We start from the raw sequence: 17,580 nt of genomic DNA on the forward strand, positions 1-17,580 counted from the left end.
GCAGATTTATACTTAGTTCACACCAGAAAGACTCTGCTCCCCAGAAAGAAATTCATTAATATCCACTACAGAATAAAGGCTTTTCAGCATGTGGCATTAGTGGGGTCTAGTAGCTCTTTCTGCTGCAGGTATTCAGTTGTGCTGCTGGAACCTGAAGAAGTCAGTAAGTGAAGCCTGGGCCTTAGTGACCCTCACCAGCCAACTGAGACACAAGATCAAGTTTTTTCTACCCATCACTGTTGTGTCAAAGGCCAGAAATCTGCTACCCTGCTCTAGGGATCCACCAGGGCACAACCACAACCACAGGCAGGCCAGTCTTGTTCCTACATTTGGGGCTTGTGTGGGGTAGGGGCTCTGTTTTGTAGTTCTTCAGGGAGTAGCAGATGAAATAAGCTATGTTTGTAAAGTCCAGCACTCAGGAGTCATTTAGATGTTAAACCGCCTGGGTGCCTCTGCAATAACAATTTGTCTCCTTGTGCAGCTGCATCCTTTGTTACAGCATTGCTTTTTGCTATTTTTCTTTTTATATATATATATAATTTAAAGGATGAAAATCTGCTATTACCTGCATGGGAAAGAGATTTCCAAACGTGAATGTCTCTTTAATGTATCAGGAATAAGCCAAGGAAGTTCCAGAGGCTGGCAGCTGAATCCAGACACATTCAAATGAGAAATAATGTACTTGGAGGCTAATTAACCATGGGAGCAATTTACTTAAGGTTGCAGTAGGTGCTCCATGACTGACAAGTATTGAATCAGGACAGGAGATGTGTTTCAGACATCTGCCAACACTAAAGTGAAAGTTGTGGTCCTGGGGGATGTGGCTATGGGAGATGCTCTGGAAGAGGTCAGATTTGACCCATGGTGTCACAATACAGAGTTTGGGTATCAGAACCATCCTGAGGTGTTGCAGCCCTCCTGCTCCTTGTCCCCATGGCCCATTCATGACCTGTGAAGTGAGCCCCACCTTTTGCTAAAACTACCATCTCTGGGACAGAGCTGTGAACTGTGTGAGCCACTGAGCAACACCGAATCACATTTTTCTCAGTCCTAGCTCATTGCAGGGCCCCACAGGTAGCAGTGGTGTCATGGGATGCTGGCACAGAGCCAGCTGCAAGGCTAAGAAAATGGACACATCACAGAGTAATGGGATGAGTTGGATTGAAAGGGAATTTAGAGATTATCCAGTTCCAGCCCCCTGCCATGGGCAGTGAGACCTTCCACTAGACCAGGTTACCCACGACCCCATCCAACCTGGCCTTAAACACTTCAGGGATGGGGCATCCATAGCTTCTTTGGTCAGTCTGCTCCTGTGCCTTATCACCCTCACAGTGAAGAATTTCTTGCTAATACCTAATCTAAACCTACCATCTGTCACTTAGATGTCCTTACCAAGCTCAGTGACATGGTCTCATCCTCAAAATCAAAAACTCCCTACCCAAGATTCCTATTCCTCTACGTGTCTCTGATGTGGTCTGCTTTCCCACCTAGAAATGCTGCCACAGAAGATTTCAAAGAGTTTTCTTGATGATTTTAACATGTGCCCAGGTTTCTGATATGTGGAAATCCAGACAGGGGTATTACATGGGCAGCTGTTGGGGCTGCCACCCTTCTGAATACTATTGCACAGCATGGGCTGAGCTTGTCCCACTGCTCCTGGGAGGGACTTAGTGAAACTGGTGCCCACAGAGAGACCCTGGTGTGTAGGAAAATGGCAAATTTACTGTGCCAGCCCAGCCCATCTGTGCAGCACATGTGCAGGGATCTGAGCTCTCCCAGAAGTGTCTGGTTCCCTGTGCCTGTACCGGGCTGCACACATGGAAATCCCAAATGAAAATGTGCCACCACTGGTCATTTTGACTGTATGGATCTTCACTGGCCTCAAAATCTGTGGGTGGAGCAGCAGAGGTGCTATAGGAATACAGGGATTAGTTAAATCCCTGTTCCTAAAACAAGGATATTTGGATACCTGTGCATTACTGCATCTTCACATCCCCTAGGCTTTCATCTCTTACTCCTGCAGTACCACAGCTGGCTGCTGGGCTGCTCTAGGTTCCCTTTGGAGAGTGGAGACCATTGCCCAAGACATCTGGGGGGCTCCAGGAACAACTCCAGCTCTAAAGGCAGGACTTGAAGAATTACCAGGAACTTTCTCTTGCAAAAATCTCAACAAAAGGAAGAAAACAGAAAAAAGGAAAAACAGGCATGGAAAAGAAAATTCGAGCAAGATATGTATGTTTCACCATAAGATTTTAATATTACTAGAACTGATTTATCTTGCTATTATAGAGCACTAAGCAAGCCAAGGCTTTTCTGTCCTGTTTCTGGTCTGCACTGTGCTGCCTGAGTGATGCCTGTCCCCTAGAACAGTTTCACAGGAACTTTTCATCGAGAGACCAAGTAGCTTCCTAGAGACGTGGGAGATGGGGTACATGGACGTCCTGCTTCTGCTGCTCCAGAGGTTATGATAAGGGTTTGCTTTGCTTTTCAGTCCCTGCTCAAAGACAATTCTAGGTGTGTCTTCAATGGGGCTATAGGCCCTGTGGAAATGGCAAAGAAAACCAGAGAGCTTCTTCCTTTAAGCCTGGTCTGCTCATGGTTTTGGTCTGTAAGGGGAGAGTGCCAAGCTGAGCCTGAAGGGGTGATTCAATAAAGTCCAGGATGGTTTACTTCCAGACAGATTGTGAAGCATTTCAGGTTAGAAAACAAGTTGGGCTAATCTTCAAATCCAATTGCAACATATTGATCTTCAAATCCAATACAGATTGTGTTCATAATTTCAGTTTCGAGTTCATTAGTTCACTCTTATAGATTTTGTGCATTGCATTTTACGCAGCACCTCCTTTACAGAGAATTTAAAACCTGGGAGCTAGGGTTTTTGATTCTTCTGGCATATTCCTGCACACTTAGTTTTATACAGCAGCAACACCTCCTCAGCAATATTCACAAAATGTTCTTTTTTCCAGGTGACCAGTGTGAGTTGTGGGGAGTTCACACCTCTCCCTATGGCTGCACTTGGGCTGGGCCAGCTGACATTCTCCCCCTGCTCAGCTGGGGAGGAACTGTCCCCAACCATCGAATTGCCACTGGTCTTCCAGGCCTGACCCTCAAGAGAGATGTAAAAGCATTTCAGAAAGGCTTTTGCATCTTTTACAGAGCCTGGGAGCTGAGCTCTGAGCACTGCTGGGCAGAAGAATCGGGGATGCATCAGTGCTACAGGAGTTCACAGCATGTTATTGTTTTTCCATTTCTAATTGTACCTCTTGCCTCTCTGTCTGCAGGGATTTATTATTGCTGCCTTTGCCAGCATCCTCTTATGCTCCACGGGGTCCAGCTGCCCTTTTGTCCCAGTCTATAATTGACCATGGTCATTAATTTAAAGTCAGAATGATCATTTCCAAGCTATATTTAGCCTGAAGCTTGCTGCTCTTGTTTCAGACCTGATTAGAGGCTCATGTGCTGGAAAGCTGCTGCTCGTCCCTGCCATGACAAACAGTCTGATGGTCTCTCCTCACAAACCTTCCCCCTCCCTACCCTCAGCCATGGGGCTCTCCTTGGGGTCGCTGGACCCAGCACCACTCACCCCAGTGTGGAGTTGGGACAGCTGTGACACTGCTTCCGTGTTCCCGGGATCCTTGTGCATCAAAAGCAGCCCAAGAAAATACAGCATCATTTCCTTTCTCAGCATATTCATGAGCTCAGGAAAATGTCTCCTGTCATGTGTATCACTTCCAAAATGCATTATCACTTCCAAAATGCATCAGCCACACAGTGCACATTGCACTCCTGCACAGACAACGTGCACGTCCAGTTGGAGCAAGCCTTTCTGTGTTTCCATATCTGTGCCCCTAAGCATAGGAATATTAGAACTGCTTGGGCTTCCTTGTGGGAGCTGCAGTTTTCCTAAATGCTCTTTGGATTGCTGGGCTGGGGAGCCAGGGAGTCACCACTGCAGCTACCAGCTCCTCCTGTGTGGTTGCATGTGGTGCCCAAGATTAGGAATTGCTTTGGTTTGGGGACTGGCAGTGTGAGCAGGTGGACCTGTGTGGCCTCAAGTCTGACTCAAACAGGAGCTGTCTGGAAGAGGTATTTTCTTAGTCAGGTCAGAAGCCATCAGGAGAATAATAGCCATATATCACTGACTTCAACCTTGTCCATGGAAGTGCTGTGGTGAGGCATAGGAATGGAATAAACCAAAACCTAGGTCAGAATCCCATCAGTTTGCTAATAGCCAGTGCCAAAGAAAGAGTCAAAAAATAGAAAGCACTCAACAGTATTAGTCCAGCTTTTCCTCCCTTCATCAGGAGCTTCCTGAGCAGGGGGTGGCATTTTTGCATCTAATAGCTTTGCTGGGTTTTACTTCCATTTTCTTCCATTTTCCAGTCCTTGCTTGAAGCCCAGCAAAGAGTTCCTCAGATTAAATACATATTGGGGGCTAAGAAGTACCTCCTTTTAAGATGGACATTTAAAACATGTTCTTTAATTGCTGTTTAGTGTTGTTAAAGTCACAGAACTTAATATATACCTCAAGATCCTGTTCCTGAAAGGTTGTTGTTTTCCAAAAGCTCTCCCTACCTGCTCTAAAATGATGGCCAGAGCTCTGCTGGTGGTTTGGTTTCACTTTGTTATTCTCAGCTGTGCTTCCTACAAGCATTTGTGTTAAGAGGAATTTATTCCTTCTATTTAAGGACACAAAGGCATCATTAGAAAGTGTTTGTGGGTACAGTAGTCACCTTTGGTATCTCGTGATGTAGGGTGAGCATTGTTTGTTTTAGGATTTCCCCTGTGATAACACTGGGCTTATCTGGTTTCTTCCTCTGTTTCTCACAGGTTCATGAAGGTGGCTGGTGGCACGGTGGATGCTGTTACCTGGCAACAGTAGGTATTCACCATTCCTTCTATTTTCCAACACCCAGTGCAGTGATCACAGATGCTGGGAACAGAGCTGATGTGTCAAAGGGGCAGATGTGCTACAGCAACCTCTTCTGCCCTGCTGAACTTAATCAGGTGAAGGGGGCTCTGCCCTTCTTCCTTGAGCTTCTCAAACAATCACGGGAGTGGATGTAATAACCTTTACCTCTGTAGCTGAAACATAGGATAAAAATCCCACTGCCTGCAAACCTGGCCTGCCAGATTGCTGGAAACAGAGCCCTGAACTGGACTGCTGAGTCTCCAGGGGCAGCTGGCAGGATAGGCAGCTCCAGGGGTGGCCTGGGTAGGAATAACAAGGAGACAAAAGCCACGTGCCACAGATGTATGGGACTATCTGAAAGCCCTTTTCCTTTCACCCCAATCACTGTCTCCTCATGCCCACTGGCCTGAATCTAAACTGATTTGTCCACACAAGGGAGAGGCACCTCAGTCCAATGGTGAACACATAATGCCCGAGCCCCCACTCTGCTTTGTCAGGGTGTCCACAGACACACAGCTGTGTCCTACATGCAGGTGGAGCCCCAGCAGCAGGTATCAGTTAAAAGGGGATGAACATCCAAGATCCTGGCCCAGCTGAGGCTGAGAGAGATGCTGTGACCTGTTCTTCCTCCTGGTCCTACAAATGCTACATTTCAGAAGAGCAAAGAAAGCTCTGAGCTGTGGCACTGTCCCACAAGTGCCATGTGGAGGGAGAGGTTTTCTTATTTGAGGGAAAATCCAAAAACATTTTTGTTCCTTTTATTTCCACCTGGCCTGGTTTGCGTGCTGTGGCCAGAGGTAGGCTCCCCTGCAGGCTGTGGCTCTCTGCAGTGGGACTGCAAACACCAGTGCAAAGGTGAGGCACCATACAAGCACAGCACTGACCACCAAAACTGATACAAGAGGTTTTGTGGAGCAAGCAGGACTCTCCTCTACCACAGAAAGGACATGTTTCAGAGACAAGTATTCACTGGAGGGAATAAACTATGGTGAGACCATTCTGTTCTCAGAAAAAGTGGTTTTGCTGTCATGTTGGGTTATACTTCCCACACAGCACACTGGCCTGAGCATGGGAGCCAGGGTCTCAGCTCCAGGGTGTGCTTGAATATGCTGCCCACAGGTCTTGTTCCCAAGCTGATTCTTCACAATGACCCTCCAGGAGGTGCTTGGGCTGCTTTGCTGAAGTGTACTAGTGAGGCTTGTAAAGGCCCTTTGGAGACCTGCTCTCAAGTAGAGCTCAGGGGGGTTTAACACACGAGGTTTTCTTGCAAGTGCACCCATGGTCTCTGTGTCAGCATGTTAACCTCAGAGGCTTCTGCAGATGCAACTGCTGGCATCTTAGAGGGGTTTATAGCACCAGACATGACCAGCAACCTGTAAGTTCCATTCCCTGCCAGGCAGCAGCAGCTTGCTGCAAGGGGGACAGTGGGGTAGCAGAGGAATTGGAGCAGGATTTGTGTTACTTACAGGCTCATGCTGTGCAATGATGATCTATGTCTCATCTGGGAATTTGCTTTTCATGATTACACGATGTGCTGATCTCATTTACTTAGTCCAGGAATTTGCTTTCTGCAACAGGGCTTGATGGCTGGGCCAAGCCCTTGGATGAGTTGAAGGAACAATCTTCCAGGCTTCAGATGTGGAGTTTCATCTGGTGTGCAGGGAATCTGCCTGCATGGCTGCCTTGAAACCTTTTCTTGTAGGATCAGTCTGAAGTGCTTGTCAGGTCTGGTGCTGAAGCAGAAGCTTGTGGTTGGGAGGGCTGGTGCAGCTCCCCACAAGGGTCAGCAGGGCTGAGCTGCTGCCTGCTGACCCATTTCCACTGCAGTGTTTCTGCTTCTCCCCCAGCCAGGGCTTGCAGCTCTGGAGATAGCAATTGTATGTGATTGTGAGGACTGGCAATGGCCACAGCTCTGAGCTGGGCTTCTGTACTGTTTATGAATAAATGTCAAAACAGTGTCTCATCCTTCTGCTCCAAACAGCAAAACAAAACAAAACAAGTTCCTTTGTATCCAAGAAGAAAATTATTAGCAGGAAACTAAACTGCTGTCTAATTTCAAGTATGAGTATTTCAGTTCCAAACCCTAACGTTCTCCTGGGATATTGGTTATAAATTTGTCAAATCTGTTATTCCTTTGAAAAGTCTGTGCTCAATCCAGAAAGGGAATTGAGAAGGAAATATATTGCGAGAAGCCCTATTCTCTGTGTGAAAACAGAATATATCTGAAATATAATTGATAGAAAAGTGACACTGGGTAGAAATAAGCCGCTCACCAGTGAGTCTCACTCACTCAACTGAATATGGTTTCACTTAGATACATAACAAAACTCAGCATGTGTGCCTCCCTCTTCAGAAGTAAAGTGTTGCTGGAGAGGGATGTGTGAATGGCTTCAAAGTGCTCAGGGAATTTCCTCTAAAGGAGGGTGTGACAGTGGCTCCAAGAGCTTTGGCATTGCTCTGGTGATTTAGATTGTTATGTTTGGTTATGAGGAAACGCAGACCCTGTCAGCCTTTGGATGTGGGTTTCCACTGCTCAGAATCCTCCCCACAGCCATCTCTTTGCTCTGTGCTGGTGTCCTCACACATGGTGAAGATTCATTGTCTGCTTAAACCTGCAGCTGTGCCCAGTTGCATCCCTGGGCACGCTCTCTCAGTCTGCACAACTGGATTTCCATTTGAAGTCTTGCGCGCACCTCCAAGTTTGTCACATTTAATGGGAAAATCCTCATGCAATGCTGCCTCTGAAACACAAATCCCTAATACTTATGGGGAAAGTAAATGTTTGCATCTTCAAAACCAGCAGACATCTGTCCCTGCGGCTTCTTGGAGAATGCCACCTTCTCCTCCAAGACACAAAGTCACTTGTCCTATGTGGCAAATCAGAGGTGCCAGCCACACAGGCATGCGTGAGACGTTGCTTAAAATGGTTTTGCCTGGCTTGGTTTGGGTGACATGTCTTCTGGCCAAGTCATGTTGAGTATTCAGGGGGAGATGTTCATCTACTACTGAGCAGTAGCACAGGACAGATTTCCCAAAGGTAAATATATATATATATATCTATGTATATATACCAGTGTATATACAAGGGTGTATATATAAGGGTGTATATTTGAGCTCACATCAGCCTGCTCCTGTGAGCACTCTGAGTGCAGTGTCTTCACAGGCTGGAAGGAAGGGGCTGCAGAAAGGAGCCTCTGATCCATTTGCACCTGTGTGGTGATTTTAAAGCCAAACCCACTACAACCTGCAAATAAACCTGGTCAGGGCACAGCTCTGCCCACGGGTTTGCAATCCTCTTCACTGTCTGATGGAAGGAACAGTTCCTGGCAGCACATGGCCCTGGCCAGCAGCACATCTCCAGGCAATGCCAGGGCAAGGCTGGGGAGATGGCACAGGCCAGGGACAGCTCCCAGTGGTGGAACAGGTAGAGAAAAGCGTGGGTGTGAGTTGTGCCTTTGGGGCCAGAGAACAACCCCCAGTCACTCTTCACCAATACATTTATTAGTTGGCTGCAGGTGGGCAGCACCTCTCATCTGTGCCTGCAGGTCTTTGGAAGGGGCAGCTCACATCCTACATCCCTTCTCCAGGAGAAGCGGCGTGGCTGCCCCGCGTCCCGCGCTGCGGACACCCTCTCCTCGGGAAGATGCTCACAGCTCAGGGCCGCGGGTCAGCAGAGGTGTCTCAGTTTCACAGCTGCAGTGGCAGCAGGGTGTCATGCTGACCATGAGGATCTGCCCTACTCGGCATCCCTGGCAGGAGGGTGCCCTAATTCCAAGCAGACTCTCCCTGTAGCAGCAGGCAACAAAGTAGATCCGGAAATTCCTGAGCTTTGGGAAGTGGGCTTTAATGTAATTAACTGCAACAGAAGAAGAGGTCAGATAATAGGGGCAAAGGTTTCTCTTTACAATGAAGGAGGATGTAAGTGAAACCAGCTGCCCAGAAGTCAGTGCATTGCCTTCATTAAACACAGTACAGTGCTTATGGTCCCATGCAGCAAATCATGGATTTTGCCAGAAAACCATTTTAAATGTAAACACTAGACTTGGAGGTGAGAGGACAGAGATATGTAGCCATCCCCTGAATCACTCAAGTGCTCTGGTGCCTGGCACTGTCCCTCTCTGGGAGGGAGTGGGGAGCTGTGTGCAGCCTGGCCTTGCAGCCTGCTCAAGAACAAGGGCATTTCTGTGTTCAGCCCTGCCTCACTACTGTTCTCAGCTCATACATTTCCATCCAAGGATGGAGGCCAGGAATTGGGGTGGTTCATTTCCTAGCACTGGCATAAATTCTTGCCCAGCCCTTGGCTGAATCCTTCCCCCACACCATTCTGGTTTGGCCACCTCTGGAGCAGCCCAGTCACATCTCTCTCTGCAAAGTGCACTGATCCCATCCTGGGTTTCTATGGCATAGTCAAATGATGATTTTAGAAACGGGGTAATGTAAGTGGAGGGGGGAGAATTTGTCTCAGCTTTGTATAAAAGGCATCCAAAGTATAATGGGGAACCCAAAAGTAGATGTACATGGCCTTTGCTTCAAGATGTATGTTTCATCTGGGATTTAGTTGCTAGATCTCTCTTTTTCTTGGCTGTCTTTTCTCATGTTCTTGCAGACTGCCTGTTCCTAGAGATGGTGGCATCAAACTAGGGGATACAATGGCCCAGCTCTATAAATATATATATATATATAGCCCAGCTCTCATATCTGTTCTGTCCTGAATTAAGAGAAACAGCATGGTCAGTGCTCCTTGTGTGCATGCTGATGTTTCGTAGGCTTCAGGGCCAATTTCTGTTGCTGTTCCATACCCAGAGCCCACTGGAAGAACTGTCAGCCTGTGTTGGAGACAAACAGCTTGTCCAAGAGCTACATGTGCTCTGCAGAGTCGTGGCTGACAGAGACCCCTGCTCATGCTGGGGAGGGTCTGTCCGTTCACCTCCTTGCTGGACTTAGCAGAGGAGGACGTGAGTGCCATGGACCCCGGGGCTGGCTCAGGTCAGCTGCCTGGGGAGGTATTTGTCAGTGCTGGATATCTCTGCAGCTGCTGCTGGATTTTTTGGAGGTTGAAAAGTTGTGACTGTTTTAGGTTGTTGTTTTCTTTTTTTTTAAGTCAAGTGCACTGAGTCATTGTTAATATCAGCAAAGCTGCAGCCTTTACTCCAAGGAATAATCCATGCCTAAAGAGCTCTTCTCCTGCTTTAAAGGCCTGACAGTTGTTTGCATTTTGTGGATTTCTATACTGCCTATATGGACAGTTAAAGCTGCCAAAAGGAAGTGCCCTTAACTCAATAAGATCAAGCTGAAAACCCAACCTGAAGCCAGGTATCAGCACAGACCTCAGTTCCTCTCTCTTCCTCACAAGCCTTGTGCAACTGGTGCCATTTTCGCTTTTTCCTAGACTGAGGAGGATGAAACCACTTGTTGGCATCTGAGGACTTCCCAGGCAGATTTGCAAGAGATCCTTTCCCATTTTACTGAAGCTTGTAATTGTCTTCCTGCTCTGTTTACACACCCAAAGCTGAAGTGTTCCCCTCTTCACCACCAGGAAATATGCTACCAAGAATTCTTGATACTGAAGCATGATTACTGATAATTAATTTCTGCCTTCATGCCTCTACCAGTCTCTGTTTATTTGGGTTATTAATGAAGGTGTCAAAAAAAAAAAAAGTGACCATGGCGCTCTGGGCTGAGCACAACAGCACCTTCCCAGGCTGCCTCCATGTGATTTCTGGGGGAGCAGAGGCTCCTCTGGGTCTGCTGCTGGTCTTCTCCCCTTGGTAGTTGTGCTGCATGTCAGAGCACACCTTGTGCTTGAGTGAGGTGATGAGGAGGTGCAAGCTTGTCTTTGCTCTCCAAGGGGTTTATCCTGGGTTCTGGGACCATATTGGGCAAGGGGCTAAACCCTGCAGAAAACCTGATGCATTGGAGGGGTCATACACAGATTGAAGTCTACCTAACTCCATCTTTTCCTTGTGAATTAAACCCTTTTTTTATGTCTTTCAGCCAGTTTTCAGCCCAGGTGATGGGGTTTTTAGTCCACAGCAGTCTGAAAAAGTCATTTCTGTTCCGTTTTTAAGTGCAGTGCTAAAATCCAAACATCTGCCATCCCCAGAGAACACTGCTTTGTAATTTTGTCTTAAAAAGTAATCTGTGTAAACCCCACCACCGCCTGCTGCTCACAGATCTGCTCTCCTCCCAGCAGCCAGTGGTTCAATAGTGTGTAAGTGATCGGAATGATTTTGAACACTTCCTAAATTCTCCCTGGAGATTATCTCTGCCCTTAGCACCTTCCAGTCACCATGGATATACAGAAATGCCTCTTGCCTCCTTGCCCAGGTCACACAGTGTTGGGGTGTGCCTGGCATGTTCCCGTGCTCCTCTGGGGACACAGCTGGGACTGCACACCCAGGGGAGGGTTGACAGAGGAGGTTCCTCTCGTTGAATGCATTTGCAAGTTGAGCCTGTAATAGAATTCTGCTTTGGGACAGTTAGGGACTTGGAGTGGGGAGACACAAAAATCCTCTCCAAGCACTTGTGCATGTTGCACATGTGCCAGGTGCTCTGTCTGAGGCTGGGCTAGCCCACAGCATCCTTTGAGGATGCTCCTGCATTCCAGCACCCAAGTGAAACAGCCACCACCACTGCTACAGCTGCTCACTGGTGCAGATGAGATGCATGTCATGGAGAAAGCAGCCCTGGAAAGGTGAATGCACCTTTCTCCAGAGCCCAGGTCTTAGGCCTGTTATGCATCCCAGCACCCACAGCTGCACTGAGGTCTGCAGGGGGGGAGAAGGGTCTGTGTAACTCTGGTGAAATCTGAGTGGATGTAGATCCTGTGAGAGATGGGAGGCAATGACTAAGCCCCACCAGCCCCAGCCAGAGCTGCTGCTGTTCCTGGGAACCTCCATCCCCCCAACATGGCTCTGACATACTCTGGGGCTTGCTGTGGTGAGTGGCTGATGCACAATGCAGATTTAGGAGAAGGTTTGTAAAGTTTCTCTTGCAAAACCTATTTATCAGGAAAAGGGCTGGCCCAGGGATATGCCAGTGCATGCTGCAGCAGGCATCTGTTCCCTGCAAGATTGGCAGGAGCCCCTGGGAGATGTACAAGGGCTGCCATTTCTCTTTGCATGAAGGAGGGGTGACAGCCCAAAACTCTTCCTCAGGAGGAGCAGGTTGGGACTACCTCTAGGCACAGGGTATGTGCAGTCAGCACAGAATGTCCCAGAGCCAGGAGACAGCAGTGAGACATTTCAGAGCCTTCCTCTCACACTTAGAGACAGATGATTCACATCATTATGGGCAGCACTGTAGCTGTACTTCATAAAATCAAGCACATGGAGAGCAGGAATCAGCCCCTTGTATGGGAAACTCTGTGGCATTCATAGGCCAGGAGGTATTTCTGTGAGAGCAGGATTTCCTCCACTGATAACAGCCACAACATTTCTTGACAGGGAGATTGAGCTGTGGAATTTTCAGGAAGAGCAAGCAAGGAAGGTGCAGGTTGTACAAGAGTGCTCCAAAGCCTTTGCAGGGGCATTTTGCTCCCAGCCTTTAGAATACTGCCCCCAAAGTTTCTCCAGCTAAAGTTAAGAAATTGCAAAACTTCCCATGGTTCTTGAAGTGCAGGATGCTCAGTGTTCAGGGTATGTCCACCTTACATCCTGTTTTGGAGACTGAGGCATCTGCCTCACAGGCATGACCAGAGGGCCAGGATAGGACAGGGTGCAAGCAGGGACTCCCCTAGAGCAAAGGGAGCTTATTGGTATGGGACAGCAGCAGAACAGGAGGATGTGGTTTGGGGGCAGAGATACTTTCAGCTGTCTGACCTTGTCTTCTTATTTTCCTTCCAGTTACTACATTGATGGTCGGGTGGCCAAAGTGACAGACTTCCTGAAAACACGCCTGTTGGACACACTCTCAGACCAGATCAGGAAAATCCAGAAGGTGAGCAAGTGCAAACAGTCTGCAGGGGTGAGGGGACACCACGCCTGCCTCATGGCCAGGGCTCAGCATTGACACACTCCTGGGGGAGCTGGGGTGGGGTGGGCAGGGAGAGGGCTGCTGGGCCCTGTGCTCCCAGTGAAAATGCAGCCAGCTCTCATTCAGGGCACGGGGTGAAACTCCAGGCAGCAGAAAGCCCGGCCCCAGGGTGGGATGTGTGGTGGGTTTTGAGGGAAGTGGCCACAGGCTGCAGCACAGCGTGGGCTGTGCTGGTGTGCTGGGACACAGGCTGGATGCACACGGCAGGAGCAAACACCGTGCAAAGCCCTGCTGAGGCAGCTGACTGGCTTGAGTCTCCCATCTGTCTGTTCTTGAAGGGAGCAGCATGTAATGAGAATGAAACTGGACTTGCTCCCCAGAACAAGGACAGGAGCGAGCAGGCAGGTGGGACCAAACCTTCCTGGGCATAGCAGGTGCCATGTCTGTTCAGGAGGGGGATCCTACCACCACATCTCGCCCCACTTGCTCACAGTGCCTGGAAATGCTGCTTGCAGAGTAGTGACAGTTGCATTCCCAGAGTGATTCTCACTGGAGGAGAATTGTGACTGTTATGAACTAGTGTCCTTTTTTCCCTGATGATCATGTTTTGACTGTGTCAAAAAACCCAACTGTTGCTGGGCTGTGGTGTGAGAGTCCATGGCTCTGCCTGGCTCGTGAGTGCTCTTTTCCTCACTGGTCCAGGGACCCAGCTCCTAACAATCTCTAACAATGGGATACATGGCAGGGGTTTTGCAGGGTCCCCCTGCTTTGGCTGATAGAGGGGCCAGGGCTGAGACTGACACACTCAGATGTCAGTCCTGGAAGAAATAAGGAACATCTAGTGAGCACAAAAGGCCTTAGGGACTAGAAGAGATGTCTATCTATCTGTCTTGTCTAGGTTTTCAAATCTTACCGCTCACCACAATGTCTCACTTGTAATTCCTGAGGGGAGAAACCATAGAGTGAGTAAACAACTCAAAGAGGCCCTGGGAAAGGGGATGAGAGGGTCAGTGCAGTGAAGCTGGAGGAGAGAAGCTACTTGCTGAGCCCTCTGGCACAAGCTGGGAGTCATCCATGTATGTGGATGATATTCCTGCTGTGGGGGAGGCATGGCATAGTGGAATCACTGTGGGGCAAGCAAGAGACACCAGCTGACCCAGCCCCCAGAGGTATAATAGCCTGCCAAAAGTGGTGACGTGTCCCACCTCTGCTGCGAGTCAGAACCTGCTGGGAATGGAGTGGGCCTCCATCCATTCCCAGACCAGAAGCAGCAAGGAGCTGCTCTTGGTGCAGTTTAGGGGAACCCTCACAGCCATGGGCCAGAATTTGGCCTGCACAGGGCAGGGCTGGGGAAGGCTCTCCTGGGAATGCCAGTGTGGCTGAGCAAAAGCACAGCACTGGGTGCTAATAGCCTCCAGCTTGGCTCTGAGTCCGTGCATCCTGCCGGGGCTGATTAGAGCAGCTGGACTTGTCCACTTCCCTGTTTTATTGCTTCCTCTCCGACCGGGGAAGGTGGCGGGCTTAGATAATTACAGGCAGGATGCCAACACCTCTGGGGCTTCAGTCAGGGTTGTCGACTCTCACAGGCTGTGAGTGGGAGGCAGCCCAGAGCTGGCGTATTTAACATCGTTGAGGGATCCCAGTCCATCCAGCACATTCCAGCACTCCTCACTAATGGGGCAGGATCCATCAGGCTGCGCAGAGCGCTCCTGGAGCCGCTGGGTTTGCAGACATCTGGTCTTGGGAGCTTGTCACCCAGCCTGGAGAAGTGGGATTGCAGGAGAGGGGACAGGGTGTGGCGCTGAAGGTTGTTCAGGCTGGGAGAGGGCAGCTCTGGCCATCTGAACCCTCCTGTCCCACCTGGCATCTCTCAGGAGTCTGCACTGCCGGCTGAAGCCTTGCAAGGGGTGGGCCAGCATGCTCAGGCCTGCATGTTCCACCTGTGCCATGGGCTCTCAGGTGGCAGAGCAGCCCCTGCTCAGCTGTGGGACTCACTGCCTGTGGCTGGAGGAATGCCACTGCCTTCTCCCTGAGTGCCCACCCACCTTTAATCCATGTGGCTCCCGTATGTGGCCCAGTGCTCCCACACTGCAGAGCCTCTGGTGCCTGGGGGCTACCCATGGCTGGCAGCCACCTTGAAAGGGGGTATGGAGAGCTAAGGTGACATGAGAGGGCAGTCTGTGAGACAGAGTGCATGAGGAGAGCACAGGGGAAGAGCAGGATCTGCAACTGGGAACATGAGAGTACCTTTGGGAACAGCTCCAGAAGATGCAGGTGGACATATGGCAGTAGCAGGAAAGACTGAGGAATATCTCCCACCTCCCAGCCAAGGTAAAGGCATAGAGTGACATGCCATGGCCAGGCAGGCACTGACTGTCCAGCAGCACCATCACCAAAGGTCTCCACAAGCCTTCCCATGAGACAAGAGATGTATGCCTTGGCTTTAAATCACAGGTTCGCCAGAGTAATTGTGGCTGCTGTTGTCTCTCACGCAGGTAGTGAACACGTACACACCAGGGAAGAAGATCTGGCTGGAAGGTGTTGGTATGACCTCAGCTGGAGGCATGAACAACCTCTCCGATTCATATGCAGCCGGGTTCCTGTGAGTGACGCTGCCTTGCCAGCACCAGGGCACTGCCACCCCCATGGGCTCTGCAGGCTGAGGTGCTACAAAGGCGCTGCAGCTGGAAGAGGGCAAGCTCCAGGCCCAGAAACCCCCTCAGTACTCCCTAGCAGCCTGAGTATTGTTAATTTCTTCATTTCATACCTATTACCCCTCCTCAGCTCTGCTTTCCATTTTCTCTCGTTTGAAGCTACAACCATTCCTGGCTCCTGGGGCTTGTCCACTGGCACAGCCCCGTGGCCTGGACATCCTGCTGCAAAGCCCCAGTTCTGATATTCAGAGCTGGCTGTGATCACAAAAGATGGAGGAAGATTATCTAAGCTTTGCAGGGAAACACAGGGACATGCCTGGGCCATCAGGGCTGTGGCAGGCAGTGAGTTGAATGTCTTGCCCAGGAGTGTGAGAAGACAGGCCAGTGCAAAGGTCTGGTCCTCCCTGCTCAGACAGGGAGTGCAGAGGGATGGCAGGCTGGGGGAGCACCCCAGGCTCTGGGCACAGGGCTGAGATATTGGGGTGCACACAGAGGCTCAGGCACGAGTTTGGGATATACAAGTTGGGCACAGCTGGGGCAGGGGAAGAGACATGCAGACTTGCTGGGGCAGGGGTAGTGGAAGCCAGTTAATGCCCAGCTCACAAAACCATCTGGAGGTTTCAGCTTAGGTGCTGGAGCAGGGATCAGGTTGGATGCATGAGAGCAGCTGTGCCACTGGGACCAGGCAGTCCCCCATAGAGTTCCACCCATGGTGCCCTGGCTCTGTTCCCTCTGTCCCCAGGTGGCTGAACACGCTGGGCTTGCTGGCCAGCCAGGGCATTGACGTGGTGGTGCGGCATTCCTTCCTCGACCACGGCCACAACCACTTGGTGGACCAGAACTTCAACCCCTTACCGGTAGGTCTGCCCAAGGATGTCAAGCTGGTGCTGGCTTCCCCTTGCACTTTTGGGGGGATTCTCTCCTTGTGGCCTCTATAAACTCTGCTGGGAGATGAATTTTCTAGATCTGTTCCTTACAGTGTTAATAGGAGATGTTAGTTCGTGTCAGGTACAACAAATGTTGGAGGCAGATGGGAGAGCGATACCCCTGTAGCTGAAATTTCATCCAATGCCCCAGGGCTGGTAGCACAGGAGGGAGGCTGGTACCACTAAGGGGTTCCAGGGCAGGCTGGTGAGTTGGGGGCACAGACAGGGAGGGCAGCTGGATCGCTCATACTGAGTTGGCCCAAGGGAAGCCAGGATTTCAGATTTCTAGAAACCAAGGTGAAAGCATCACAGTGAGCTGTGGCTCTTATCAGTGCCCCACAACATCCCTCACTCTTGAGAAACACGTGGGCAGAGGGGAACTTCTATAGCACATGGTGTTGATAAGGAAACCATATGAAAAAATCCTGTTAAAAGTAGCAGGTTTCCTTTTCCTCTGGGGGTTAGTAAATATACTGCCTTGTAAGCAGAGAGCCTGGGAGAGCAGCTGGGTGCTCTGCATCTCTCCCAGAGAGGATTTATTGGTCCATGACCCAGCAGACACTGCCAGTGGGCTGGGGATCCTTGCTGGAGGTGTGCACAGCCCTAATACTGTGAGCCTGCCCTTGATGCTGTGCTGGGATCTCAGGAGTGGCTGCAGGGGAGCAAAGTCTGAGGAAGCTGCATCTCAGCCAGCCCTGCCTACTCAGGCAATGAAAACAGCATCCTTGCAACAGCATCCCTGTGCATCAGGCTGGCTCCAAAGAGCAAACCAGTGAGCAAGAGAGCATGGTCCACTGCCTGCGCTGCTCTGGGTATCTCCTGCGGCACCTTGGTCTGCTCCCACATGCAGCCTCCCAGCAAGCATACCTGCCTGCTCTGGGGGCCAGGCTGGGGGGAGCCTGGGGGGCTTGGAGCTTTTTTTGAGATGAACCTGAGCTCACAGCTAGCACTTGATGGATTTCTCCTGAAGAGCCGATTTCCCTGACTAAGCCACATCACCACCTTTCCCAGGTCTTCAGGGCCCGCTGGATTGCTCCTGGCTGGATGGGTGCAGGCCAGCTCTCCTGGCACAGTGGGGCAGAGGGTGACCCATGGCCAGCTCTCCTGGCACAGT

The 17,580-nt window shown here is 50.1% G+C and overlaps 1 protein-coding gene across 4 annotated transcripts in view; it reads left to right on the forward strand.

Annotated features, from left to right (window-relative positions):
* Positions 1 to 17,580, forward strand: part of HPSE2 (heparanase 2 (inactive)) — a 105,961-nt gene that overhangs the window by 77,353 nt on the left and 11,028 nt on the right. For all 4 annotated transcript variants that reach the window (XM_058841680.1, XM_058841681.1, XM_058841682.1 and 1 more), the window contains 4 exons: positions 4,831 to 4,878; positions 12,757 to 12,850; positions 15,382 to 15,488; positions 16,283 to 16,397. In XM_058841680.1, coding sequence (XP_058697663.1) covers positions 4,831 to 4,878; positions 12,757 to 12,850; positions 15,382 to 15,488; positions 16,283 to 16,397 — 364 coding nt within the window. The remainder of the gene's footprint in view (positions 1 to 4,830; positions 4,879 to 12,756; positions 12,851 to 15,381; positions 15,489 to 16,282; positions 16,398 to 17,580) is intronic.

The sequence above is a fragment of the Poecile atricapillus genome, chromosome 6 (genome assembly GCF_030490865.1).
Source record: "Poecile atricapillus isolate bPoeAtr1 chromosome 6, bPoeAtr1.hap1, whole genome shotgun sequence".
Classification (NCBI taxonomy): domain Eukaryota; kingdom Metazoa; phylum Chordata; class Aves; order Passeriformes; family Paridae; genus Poecile; species Poecile atricapillus.